This window comes from Colobus angolensis, unplaced genomic scaffold, assembly GCF_000951035.1.
Source record: "Colobus angolensis palliatus isolate OR3802 unplaced genomic scaffold, Cang.pa_1.0 Scaffold101, whole genome shotgun sequence".
In the NCBI taxonomy this organism is placed as follows: Eukaryota; Metazoa; Chordata; class Mammalia; order Primates; family Cercopithecidae; genus Colobus; species Colobus angolensis.
In genome coordinates, this window is record NW_012111031.1 from 8,104,403 (window position 1) to 8,117,124 (window position 12,722).

General features: G+C 40.2%; 1 protein-coding gene across 1 annotated transcript; it reads left to right on the forward strand.

Moving 5' to 3' along the window:
• The first annotated feature begins 12,055 nt into the window (after positions 1–12,055).
• On the forward strand, positions 12,056–12,658 carry SMIM2 (small integral membrane protein 2). The gene has a single exon (XM_011940261.1). The coding sequence runs from the start codon at positions 12,056–12,058 to the stop codon at positions 12,440–12,442; it is 387 nt and encodes a 128-aa protein (XP_011795651.1). The 3' UTR covers positions 12,443–12,658.
• Positions 12,659–12,722: the final 64 nt, after the last annotated feature.

Below are 12,722 nucleotides of genomic sequence, written 5' to 3' on the forward strand. Positions count from 1 at the left end.
GAGGAGACAGAAGAAAAAAGAATGAAAAACAAAGGATGCCTACAGGATCTAGAAAATAGCCTCAAAAGGGCAAATCTAAGAGTTATTGGCCTTAAATAGGAGGTCGAGAAACAGATAGGGGTAGAAAATTTATTCAAATGGATAATAACAGAGAACCTCCCAAACCTAGAGGATGCAGTATACAAGAAGGTTATAGAACACCAAGCAGGTTTAATGCAAAGAAGTACCCCAACGCATTTAATAATCAAACTCCCAAAGATCATGGATAAAGAAAGGATAAAGATCAAGGATAAAGAAAGCAGCAAGATAAAGGAAACAAACAACATACAAAGGAGCTCCAATACATCTGGCATCAGACTTCTCAGTGGAAACCTTACAAGCCAGGATAGAGTGACATGATATATTTAATATGCTGAAGGAAAAAAAAGAACCCAAAAACTTGTATCCTAGAGAGGTCAAGCAAAATGGCAGAATAGAACTTCATCAGTGGTCCCTCTGGCAAACCCACCAATTTAACAACTATCTACACACGCAAAAAAGCACCTTCATGAGAACCAAAAATCAGGTGAGCACTCACAGTACCTGGTTTTAACTTCATATCACTGAAAGAGGAATTGAAGAGGTAGAAAACATAGCCTTGACTCTTGACACCATCCCACTCCCATCCTTCTGGCAGCTGCAGCATGGTTCAGAGAGTGTCTCTGGTCACTGAGAGGAGAGTACAGAAACTGTGAGACACTGAACTCAGTGCTGTCCTATTAGAGCAGAAAGAAAATCAACCAAACTCAGCTGTTGCCCACACACAGAGGGAGCATTTAAACTAGCTCTAGCCAGAGGGCAATTCCTGATCCCAGTGGTGGAAAGTTGAATTTTCCCAAACCTCACCACGGTGGGCTAAAGTGCTCTTGGGCTCTAAATAACCTTCAAAGGTATCCTGGGCCACAAGGATTGCAACATATAGGTGAATCCTAGGGATGAACTGGGCCCAGAATTAATCGACTGAGGGGTGGGGGCATGTGACCTCTGACACACCACCTGGGGCAGCTAAAAGAGTGCTGGCATCACCCCTACCCTAACCTCAGGATGCACAGATCGTGGCTCTAAAAGATACCCTTCCTTCTGCTTGAGTAGAGGATAGGGAAGAGTGGGGAGGACTTTGTCTTGTATCTTGGATCCCAGCTCAGTTACAGCAGGATAGGGCACTGGTCAGAGTTGCAAGGCCTATTTTCCAGGCCCTAGTTCCCAGATGACATTTCTAGACATGCCCTGGGCCACAAGGGAACCTGCTGCCTTGAAGGGAAGGACCCAGTCCTGACTGCATTCATTACCTGCTAACTGCAGAGCACTTAGGCCCTGAATAACCAGCAGCAATACCCAGGTACTATGTCAAGGGCCTTGGGTAAGACTCTGAGACTTGGTGAGTTCAGGTCAGATTCAGCACATTCCCAGCTGTGGTGGCTATGGGGCAAGAATAAGTAATCACCTGAAGGTACAAAACTCGCTAGTAAGTACACAAGAAAACACAGAACACTATAACACTGTATCTGTGGTGTAAACTACTCTTACCCTAAGTAGAAAGACTAAATGATGAACCAACCAAAAGGAATAACTACAACAACTTTTCAAGACATAAACAGTAGAATAGGATATAAAATAGAAACAACAAAAAGTTAAAATGCCAAGGAACAAAGTTAAGGCATAGAGTTTTTATTAGTTTTCTTTTTGCTTGTTTATTTATTCAAAGTGTTGTTATCAGCTTAAAGTAATGAGTTATCAGATAGCATTTGCAAGCCTCATGTTAACCTCAAACTAAAAGAAATGAATACACAAAAAAATAAAAAGCAAGAAACTAAATAATAATATCAGAGAAAATCACCTTCACTAAAGGAAGACAGGAAGGAAAAAAAAGAAGGAAGAGAAGACCACAAAACAACTAGAAAACAAATAACAAAATGGCAGAACTAAGTCCTTACTTGCCAATAATAACATTGAATGTAAATGCACTAAACTCTCCAATCAAAACATATAGAGTAGCTGAATGGATAATAAATAAATAAACAAACAAACAAGACCTACTGATCTGTTCACTACAAGAAACACACTTTACCTATAAAAACACACATAGACTGAAAATACAGGGTTGGAAAAAAGATATTCCATGCCAAATGAAAAAAAGCAGGAGACACTATACTTATATCAGACAAAATAGATTTCAAGAAAGAAATTAGACAAAAAAACTCACTATATAATAATAAAGGGGTCAGTTTAGTAAGAGGAATTTTAAATATATATGCACCCAATCTTGGAGCACCCAGATATATAAAGCAAATATTATTAGAGCTCAAGAGAGAGATAGGCCTCAATACAATAATGGCTGGAGAGTTCAACACCCCACTTTCAGCACTGGACAGATCATCAAACAGAAAATCAACAAAGAAACATCCGAATTAATGTGCACTACAGACCAAATGGATCTCATAGCTATTTATAGAACGTTTCATCCAACAGCAGCAGAATACACATTCTCTTCAGCACGTGGATCATTCTCAAGGATACACCATATGTTAGGCCCCAAAGCAAGTCTTAAAAAGTTCAAAACAATTGAAATAATATTAACTATCTTCTCTGACCACAAAGAAATAAAACTAGAAATTAATAAGAAGAGGAATTTTGGAAACTTTACAAACACATGGAAATTAAACAATATGCTCCTCTGAATCACCAGTGAGTCAGTGTAAAATTTTCTTTCTGTTTTCTTTTTTTGAGACAGAGTCAATTTAAAATTTTCTTTTCCTTTCTTTTTTCTTTCTTTCTTTCCTTCCTCCCTCCCTCCCTCCCTCCCTCCTTTCTTTCTTTCTTTCTTTCTTTCTTTCTTTCTTTCTTTCTTTCTTTCTTTCTTTCTTTCTTTCTTTCTTTCTTTTTCTTTTTCTTTTTTTCTATCTTTCTTTCTTTCCTTCTTTCCTTCTATTTTGAGACAGGGTTTCACTGTATCACCCAGGTCGGAGTGCAGTGGCACAATCTTGGCTCACTGCAACCTTCACCTCCTGGAGCTCAAGTGATCCTCACCTCAGCCCCCCAAGGAGGTAGGACCCATGGACAAGCACCACCACCCCCAGCTAATTTTTGTATTTTTTGTAGAGATGGGTTTTTTTCATGTTGCCCAGGCTGGTCTCAAACTCCAGGGCTCAAGCAATCCACCTGCCTTGGCCGCTAAGAGTTCTGGAATTACAGGTGTGAGCCACCACACCTGGCCTAAATTTCTTAAATGAAAGTTGAAGCACAATATACCAAAACCTATGGGAAACAGCAAAATAAGTACTAAGAGGGAGGTTTATAGTAATAAGTGCCTACATCAAAAAAGTAGAAAAACTTCAAATAACCTAAACATGCATCTTAGAGAACTAGAGAAGCAGAGCAAAAGAAACCCGAAATTAGTAGAAGAAAATAATAATAAATATCAGAGCAGAAATAAATGAAATTTGAAATGGAAAAATACAAAAGATTAATGAAATGAAAAGTTGGTTTTTTGAAAAGATAAATAAAATGGACAAATCTTTAGCCTGACTAAGAAAAAAAGAGAGAAGACTCCAACAAAACTGGAGATGAAAAAGGAGACATGAATATACCAAAAATAAAAAGCAAGAAACTAAATAATAGTATCACAGAAAATCACCTTCACTAAAGGAAGACAGGAAGGAAAGAAAGAAGGAAGAGAAGCCATATAGTATGACAGATGCACATTATACTGAATGGGGAAAAACTGAAACCAATACTGCAGAAATTCAAAGGATCATTAGAGGCTCCTATAAGTAACTGAATGCCAATAAATTGGAAGACCTAGAAGAAATGGATAAATTCCTAGACACACACAACCTACCAAGACTGAACCATGAAGAAATCCAAAACCTGAACAGACTAACAAGTACCTAAATCTAAGCCATAATAAAAGGTCTCTCAGTAAAGAAAAGCCAGGGACCCAGTGGCTTCACTGGTGAGTTTTACCAGATATTTAAAGAAGAACTAATACCAATCCTACTCAAACTATTCCAAAAAATAGAGGAGGAGGGAATACTTTGAAATGCATTATATCAGGCAGTATTACTCTGCTATCAAAGCCAAAGACATCAAATAAGGAAAACTACAGGCCAATATCCCTGATGAACATTGATGCCAAAATCCTCAACAAAATACTACCAAACTAAATTCAACAGCATATTACAAAATCATTCATTGTGACCAAGTGGGATTTATCCCAGAGACGCAAGGATGTTCGATATGCACAAATTAATCAATATGATATATCAACAGAATGAAGGAAAAAAGCCATATAATCATTTCAGTTGATGTGGAAAAAACTTTGATAAAATTCAACATGCCTTCATGATAAAACCCTGAAAAAAAACTGGGCATAGAAGAAATACCTCAACATAATAAAAGCCATATAGTATGACAGATGCACATCATGCTGAATGGGGAAAAACTGAAAGCCTTTCCTCTAAGATCTGGAATATGACAGGGATGCCCACTTTCAACAATTTTATTCAAAATAGTACTCAAAGTCCTAGCTAGAGCAGTCAGACAAAAGAAAGAAATAAAAGACATGCAAATTGGAAGGAAGAAGTCAAATTATCCTCATTGCAGATGATATCATCTTACATTTGGAAAACCCGAAAGACTCTACCAAAAAGCTATTATTAATAGAATTGATAAACAAATTCAGTAACATTGAAGGATAAAAAATCAACATACAAAAATCAGTAGCATTTTTATATGCCAACAGTGACTAAACTGCACAAGAAATCAAGAAAGTAATCTCATGTACAATAACTAAAAATAAAATAAAATATCTAATAATTAAATTAACCAAAGAAATGAAAGATCTCTACAATGAAAACCACACAACATTGGTGCAAGAAATTATACGGGACACCAAAAAATGGAAAGATATTCCATCCAGTTCATGGACTAGAAGAATCAATATTATTAAAATGCCCATACTATACAAAGCAATCTACAGATTCAATGCAATCCCTATCAAAATACCAATGACATTCTTCACAGATATAGAAAAATAATTATAAAACTATATGGAACTGTGGAAGACCCAGAATAGCCAAAGCTATCCTGAGCAAAAAGAACAAAATTGGAAGAATCACATTATCTGACTTCAAATTATTCTACAGAGATATAGCAACCAAAACAGCAGGTACTAGCATAAAAACAGACACCTAGACCAATGGAACAGAATAGAGAACCCAGAAACAAACTTTGTGGGGAACAAGTTTACTGTGCCCAGGCTCTGGAGCCAGGCTGTCTTTGTTTGAATCATGGCTTTGCCATTAACCTTGGGTAAATAGCTATATCTCTGTGGACTTTAGCATCCTCATCTGTAAAATGGGGGAATAAGGATACTTCTCTCATAGGGTTATATAAATGAGTAAATGATGTGATGAATGAAAAGGTTTAGCAACAGTGCATGTATGAGGCAGGTTAGATGTTGCAACTATCAAATCCCACAGTGTAGTCATGACGGTAAGGAGACGAGGTGAACCGTGAGCCAGCCAGTAGCATGGCACATAGTATGTCTTAGCTTGGTAAGTGTTAATTTTTATTTTCCATGTGGTACACAGTAGGCATGCAATAAAAATTTGCTGGATCAAGTGGAAAAAAAAAGAAAAAGTTATAAATAAGACACTGAATCTTCTGGGAAACCCTCCTTCCTCACTCCAAACGTTCCTCTCTCCAAATATTGTTCTTTAACTGACTGACTTTGTTGAAAGAGGCACATTTGGTTATTAGGGGAAATATATGGTTAGAAGCTTAGGAAATTGTGACAGAGGATTTTCCTTACTTTCAGCAATGGGAGGTGTAGTCATCCAGTGTGTTAAACTTTGTAAAAAGGAATTGTGGGACTGGTTTTGCCCCTGCCCTGTCTCTCTAGTCAGAACCAAGATATGACTGTGATTGGAAATGGTACCACTCAGCAGCTGTTCTTATTGGCTGGCTCACAGTTCACCTCATCTTACCATAATGACTACATTGTGGGATTTGACAGTTGCAACACTTAACCTGCCTCAAAAGCTCTTCCTCACTTCCAGGGAGTTCCACTGTCACTCCCTTAGTTTGCTGTAAGATGTAACCATAGCTTTAATTATTAGTCTTGAGAGAAACAGGGAGGCGGTATCATGACTCCATCTACTCAGCTATGAACGAACAACCCAGTTCTTTACGACTAACTCCCAAAACAAACGTTAAACCCCAAAGCATGAATAAAATAGTTATATTCATCATGCAACATAACCAGGGCATGCCTCCCTGTTTTTGCTCCTTGTGCAGTATCTTTACATTCATCTAAAACTTGAGTACAACATTTCCTGGTGCTTTCTTCTGACTCATGAAAGCATCCACTTAATCCCCTGTAGACAATAGAGGATTCTATTTAGCTGTAATTGTGGAAAAGGCATCATCAAAGTTGCTAAGCAGCAGAAATTGGTTTACTGGAGACAGCTTTCTGTGAGGAAAGCACCCCTTGTTTTCCCAAGGATTTGTGTCTTCTTGTTGATTGACTTTCTTTTTTTTTTTTTTTTTTGAGATGGAGTCTCGCTCTGTCGCCCAGGCTGGAGTGCAGTGGCCGGATCTCAGTTCACTGCAAGCTCCGCCTCCCGGGTTTACGCCATTCTCCTGCCTCAGCCTCCTTGTTGATTGACTTTCTAAGTGAATTCTGCAAAAGATTTTCCCATTATACCTATGGGAGGACTGGGAAGTCAAAGTGGTAGAGAAAGACTCAATGTTAGAAAGTGGATGAGACAGTCTTAAGCAATTAAGGGACCATGTTTCTTTGTCCAGAAACCTCGAATTTAGGAAATCTGAAGCCCTGCTTGGCTGTGTGTCCTTTGCCCTGCTGTCAGGCCTCATTATGGGCTCCACCAGGATGAGGAAGGAACTCAGAGACAGAGAAGGGACATGTTTCATGCTGGGATGGCGATCAGTCAACCCAGGAAAGGACGTGGACTTGAGCTATCCTAGTGACTTGAAGTATCACAGTTGCCAAACTCATTTAGTTTAATTATCTAGATTAGCAGTTATGCTCATGGGACCATGAAGGTAAAAAAAACAGTAAAGCTACCTGTATAAGTGTATGTGTTGGGGGAAAACCATTGGCATTTATTGAATGATTAATATGTGATAGTTTTAAGCATTTTTTTGTATACAAAAATGAATACTATTAGTTTTACACTCTTTAAAGATGGGAAACCAAGGCTCTGAAAGGGTACATTCATGTATACCGTTACCTGTAAGTTAGCAGGGATGGAATTTGAACCCTGGCAGCCAACACACCTGTCTGCTGGACTATCCAGGCCCTCAGTCTTAGATGATTGTGCCCATGGGAAAACTATGGTCCCAAGCTGCTAGATCTTTCCTTTTTTTGAAAGGAGCCAGCTTATTTTTCAAATTTTTAATGAAAAAATATCTGAATTTTTAAATTGTTGGCAATATCCTTAAAAGTTTTTTAAATCTTATTTCAGGTCAACTATTGAGTATAAGCTGAGTGTAGCACAGGATTACTTCCTTCTTTCCCAAAATCATTAAGTCATTGGTCAAGCTGCAACTCTGTGCATATGTAGGATAAACCGGGACCAAGGAAGGGGAAATGTAAACAGGAACCCACATTAGTTCCATTTCAGGAAATAGCCTGTGAGGAAGCTTCACAATATCGGGTTATCAGAGGCAGTTTGACCTCCTAGGCTTTGCTAGTTTTACCAGAAACCTAGGGAGAATGTGGGTCAAGATTTCAGATTTGTGATGGAGTAGAGTCTAGACCTGCCTGTTTAGGCCAGAGTGCTATAATCCTATAGTTCAAAGATTCCCAACCAGCCACATAGTGGTATATGGTCAGTGGGTTACATGTGAGCTGAAATACTGACCCTCTCAGTCCTCAGGGGTCTAGGTAGTTTCCGTGGTCATGAGGCCACTCAGGTGGTCACGTGTGGCCATAAGAAGATTCTCCTTTCAACTTAACCTATGTTGCAGATGTTATAATTTTTAATAAATGCATGACAGGAAGTTAGAAAGTTGTGAAGCAATACTATGGTCTGTTTCCTACATAATGTGGATTGTCCTGACTTACCCACCAAGTGAATGGGATCTATATCTCTATATAAATTCTTCAGTGTAACTTTTCTGCTCTTCTGCTTATCTGGATAACAGGATATCCTCCTCTGGGTTTTTCCCAGCATATTCATGAAGGTTTTCATTTAAAAAAAATCACTACATTTCATTCATTCATCCCTTCTAGTTCTCTTCCTGACCACCAATATCACATAGCAATTTGATACTATTTGGTATCAATTCATTCAATCATGGCTTGTTTAGAAAGGTCCCTGGGTGAGGGCATGGGGCCTACCAGGATTATGAGCTTGTCTCAGTCTGCCGGGAATATTCCTGATTTTAACACTGAAGTCTTGTGTCCCAGAAATCTCCTCAGTCCTGAGTAAGCCAGGATGGTTGGTCACCGTAGGTCTAGCACAGAGGTAGAGTTGTAATCACAGACAGAAAGAAAGACCCTTCTTTGTATGAGTAGGTAGTTTGGGGAGGAGGGAAGGAGGAGGAGAATTTGGCTTCAAATAGATAGGTAGGTGTAGGGATGATGGTTGGGATTTCACACAAAATAACCTCATTTTTTCTTTCCTGGATAGACATAAGGTCATCTGCAGAGAGGAAGGTGGGCTGATGGTAGAAGAATTGTCACTTAGCAAATCCTACTTCTTAACACATTCTTTTAAAACAACTCAAAAACAACTTAGGTGCATTTATATGCTTTGCATGAATGTACTCTGTCATTTCTGTGAGGAAGCAAATTATTACAAATAGCTACAAAAATGAAATAGTTATATATTTATTTTTTCAAAAACAAAAGGCAAATTCCAAAGGTATAATCTAAGATGAGGCATCATGATCACTAGAGGTGCCTGTTTCCATGACTGCCATGCTTTAATCCACTTGCCCTCAACTGTCTACCATCCTCTGGCTCCCCATCCCTCACATCCTAAATAAGACATCTAGCTTAAATAACAATTACTCACTTAAAAGTGGGAAAATGTGGTCATTATTGAGGGAGTGTAGCACCAAAATCTGTATCAGTCAAGGTTCTCCAGAGAAAGAGAACCAATAGGATAGGTATGTATGCATGTAGGTATCTATCTATCTATCTACCTACCTACCTATCTATCTAGATATTTAAGAAGGGATTTATTATAGAAATTGGCTTATGCAATTATGGAGGGACAATATGCCGCCTGCAAGATGGAGACCCAAGAAAGCTGGTAGTGTAATTCAGTCCAAGGCCAAAGGCCTGAGAACCAGCGGGGGAATGCTGTTAGTGTAAACCCTGGAGTCTGAAGGCCTGAGGACAAGGAGTTCTGATGTCCAAGGGCAGAAGATGGATGTCCCAGCTGTAGAAGAGTAGAATCTGAACTGTGGCCCTTGTCAAAGACCCACTGGAGGGCAGACACTGGCAGGCTGTGGGAGAAGCTGAGGATAGGGTGAGTGAAACTCCACAGGTGACCTTGGACAAGTGCCTAACATTTCTGTGCCTCTGCGTGTACATCTGCAAAGTGAAGTGGTGGACTATGTGAGCCCCAGAGTTCCTCATGCATTCTAGAATTGCCGACTTTTTGAGGGATTGTAAGAGGAAAGAAGCAGTTACAGAAACACAATTTTAAAATGCTAGGTCTTTGGTATTTTAAGCCAAGGAATTGGCCAGGGGTCTCTGAAAAAAAAAAAAAAAAAGGATTATGAATAAGATGGAACCAGGCAGCACCCTAAAAGTTTGTGACAAAGGAAGTCTCAATCTTCACATCAGAAGCAAACTTCTCACTGTATACCTTTATATTTTATAAAACATGGTCACATGGAACAATAGCTTGCAGACTGGGAAGCACTTGAACATAATAGTGTTTTATTTGATCCTCATACACTCTTGGAAGACAGAAAGCATTGTTTTTACTCTATCCATTTTAGGAACAAGGAAAATGAGTTTCCAAGTTGTTAAGGTCACAGAGCTGAGTACTGGACTCTGTTCTTAATGGATTTCTGTACCCTCCATAGAGAATGGGGTTAGTGGGGTCTTATCCTTGAGCAGCTGTGTCAGAAGTGGGAGCCCTGGCCATGGAGCCTTAGGGACTTATGGAACACATTATGTCCTCATTAGGCTGGAGCAGGGACTATGGTTGTGGATGCCATAGTTGGCCTGCTCTGGAAAGGGTTTCCTTTATCTCCACCAAAGAGATATCACCAAAGATCTGAGGGTAGCTTGGCCAGTCTGTGTGCTGACTCTCTGCTGGAGTTGTCTCCTAATCAGGTCACTGCTTGAGTTCCTCTTTCTAAATGTCCCAGTGCAATGACTTTGGTGCTCTGGCTGGTGGGATTTGTCAATCTAAGAGTCCAGAGTCTACGAGGACTCCTGCTTCTCTATTATATGCTGCTGTGTGAAGCTAAATGCTATTGTACCAGTTTTGTTGCTGTTTGGATTTTTTTGTTGTTGTTCCCAGATTATTGTTCCAAAAGTAGACCTAGGATATATTCTTATACATTTGAATTTAATTAAGAACCTTTTTCTCACTGACATAAATATGGTTTTACTGTTTCCAGCCAGGCCAGACAAAGATGCCTGAAGACAGATTTCTAAATGATGCTGTGTGACAACTTCTCTATTCTTTTTAAATGTTGTAACTAAGTTGCCCTGCTCTGAGATGGTGATTTATGACTTTCACATGCTGTCCTGTACCATTCTCTGATCACAAAGGAATACGCAGAAACTCACCAAAGCAATTGCTCTCAGGTGTCAAAGTGGAGTCACATTGCCCCTTCTAACCTCACAAGGATCCTTATGGGATTCAGGATGATCACATTTTCAGTATTCTGAGGACTGTCCCATATGACCCCAGCCATACTTAACCACTCCATGACTTGGGGGAGTTGGTAGCAGGATTAAATCTTTCATACCATGCCTATTGCTGATGTGTTTAACCTGTTGAGCCTCCAACAGCATTGAAGACTCCACTTTTTGTGTTCCAACAGGACTAAGACCAGAAGCAAATGTACTATTTTGTCCTGCCATTTCTCTGCTGAGCAACAGCTCACCCTTGGAGCTGCTGCTGCCTAAAGAACAGGAGAAGATTCAGGAATGCTAACAATAGTTACTTACATATCCCATGCCCTCTGCCCTTGCCCATTGTAACAGCCTCACCACTTGAGTCAGTAAGAGCCCACACTTGTTCAGTACATCTTGGTGCTCACTTCAGCTGTGGGTTCGGATTTAAACATCCAGCTCAGGGGTTGCCTCTTTGGTGCATGTCATAATCAGGAGAAGGATGTCTCTCTTTGGATTCTGGAACTGACTCCATTTGTAGTGAAGAGTTTGGGGAGCATCAATAATGGGATGGCAGCATTCATTCACTCATTTATACCTCTAACCAGCCTTCCCTCACATAGTGAATGAGTACTCAATACGTGCCCTGTGCTAAGCTGAGTACTGTTCAATGGTGAACAAAGAAGACATGGTCTTAAGGAGGAGTTCCTGTTTCAACAGAGTAGCCCAAGGAACTTCGACCACTTTTGCTACAGGTGTATTAGTTGCTGCCAAGAGTCTGCAAGTGTTCATGGGCCTCATTAAGCTCTGCCTTCCTTCTGCTTTTTGGAGTCTGGCCCTTGGTTGGCCTTGAATGAAGAATGGGGCCCTCAAAATACCACTGTCAGCACTCTCCAGATGAGTACTACCCTGGGAGGGGCCAGGGCATGAGGAGGGCCAGGGCGTGGGGCCCTCTGAAGGCTGTGTCATCCCAGGCTTCAGCCACAGAGGTTTTATTACGGAGGAAAGCTGAGCTGTGAGCACGTTGCTAGGCTGTGGCTATTTATTTTTATAAACGAGCCTTGTGCTTAATTTAGAAACCTGCTTTTTCTTTTTCTTTCTTCTTTCCAGCATCATCTGGCTGTCTGGCACCATCAAAGAATTGCATTTGTGACCAAGAAGAGCTTATGGGTGGATGGGGGTGGGATGGAGGCTGGGGAGAGGACTGATGCCAGCCAGCTGCCTCATGGTGTGCTAGAAACACGTGGCCATGCCATTAGCATCCTGTTCAGCTTCTGGATGAGTTTCATCTGTGACACCTACATAGTCCTTGCTTGGATCAGCAAGATAAAAGGCAGCCCTGGTGTTAGTGCCTCCTCTGATGAGCCACACACCAGAATCCAGCAGAGCAGAAGGCAATGCCATGCAGAAGAGGACCAAAGTCAGGTGCCAGAAGCAGGTGACATCTCCACTCTCAGTTCTTTGGAGGCAGCTATTTTAATAGAACCACTTTACTGCAGCTATTTTGACATGAGGATATTTTGGTATGGCTCAAAAATTCAGCCAATAAATGTTCAGCTTTTTAAAAAATAAATGATGAGTAAAACAGGCATCTTGCAGGCCATCTGTGAGCTTTGCCTCAACCTTGATCTTCACCCCATTGTCAATCTTACCTCCAGGCATTCAAGGGTATAAGGATTGGGAATAGATGAAGGAAAGGACTGGTAGAGGTTCAAAATGAAAGAAATAGCAGGTCAGGACCCCAGGAGGGTTGAGGGTCTTTTAAAGTAAAACAAAACAAACAAACAAACAAAAAACAGGGTCAACCAAATTCAGAAACCAGGTAGAAGTCAGAGAAGGAATGAAAGATGGG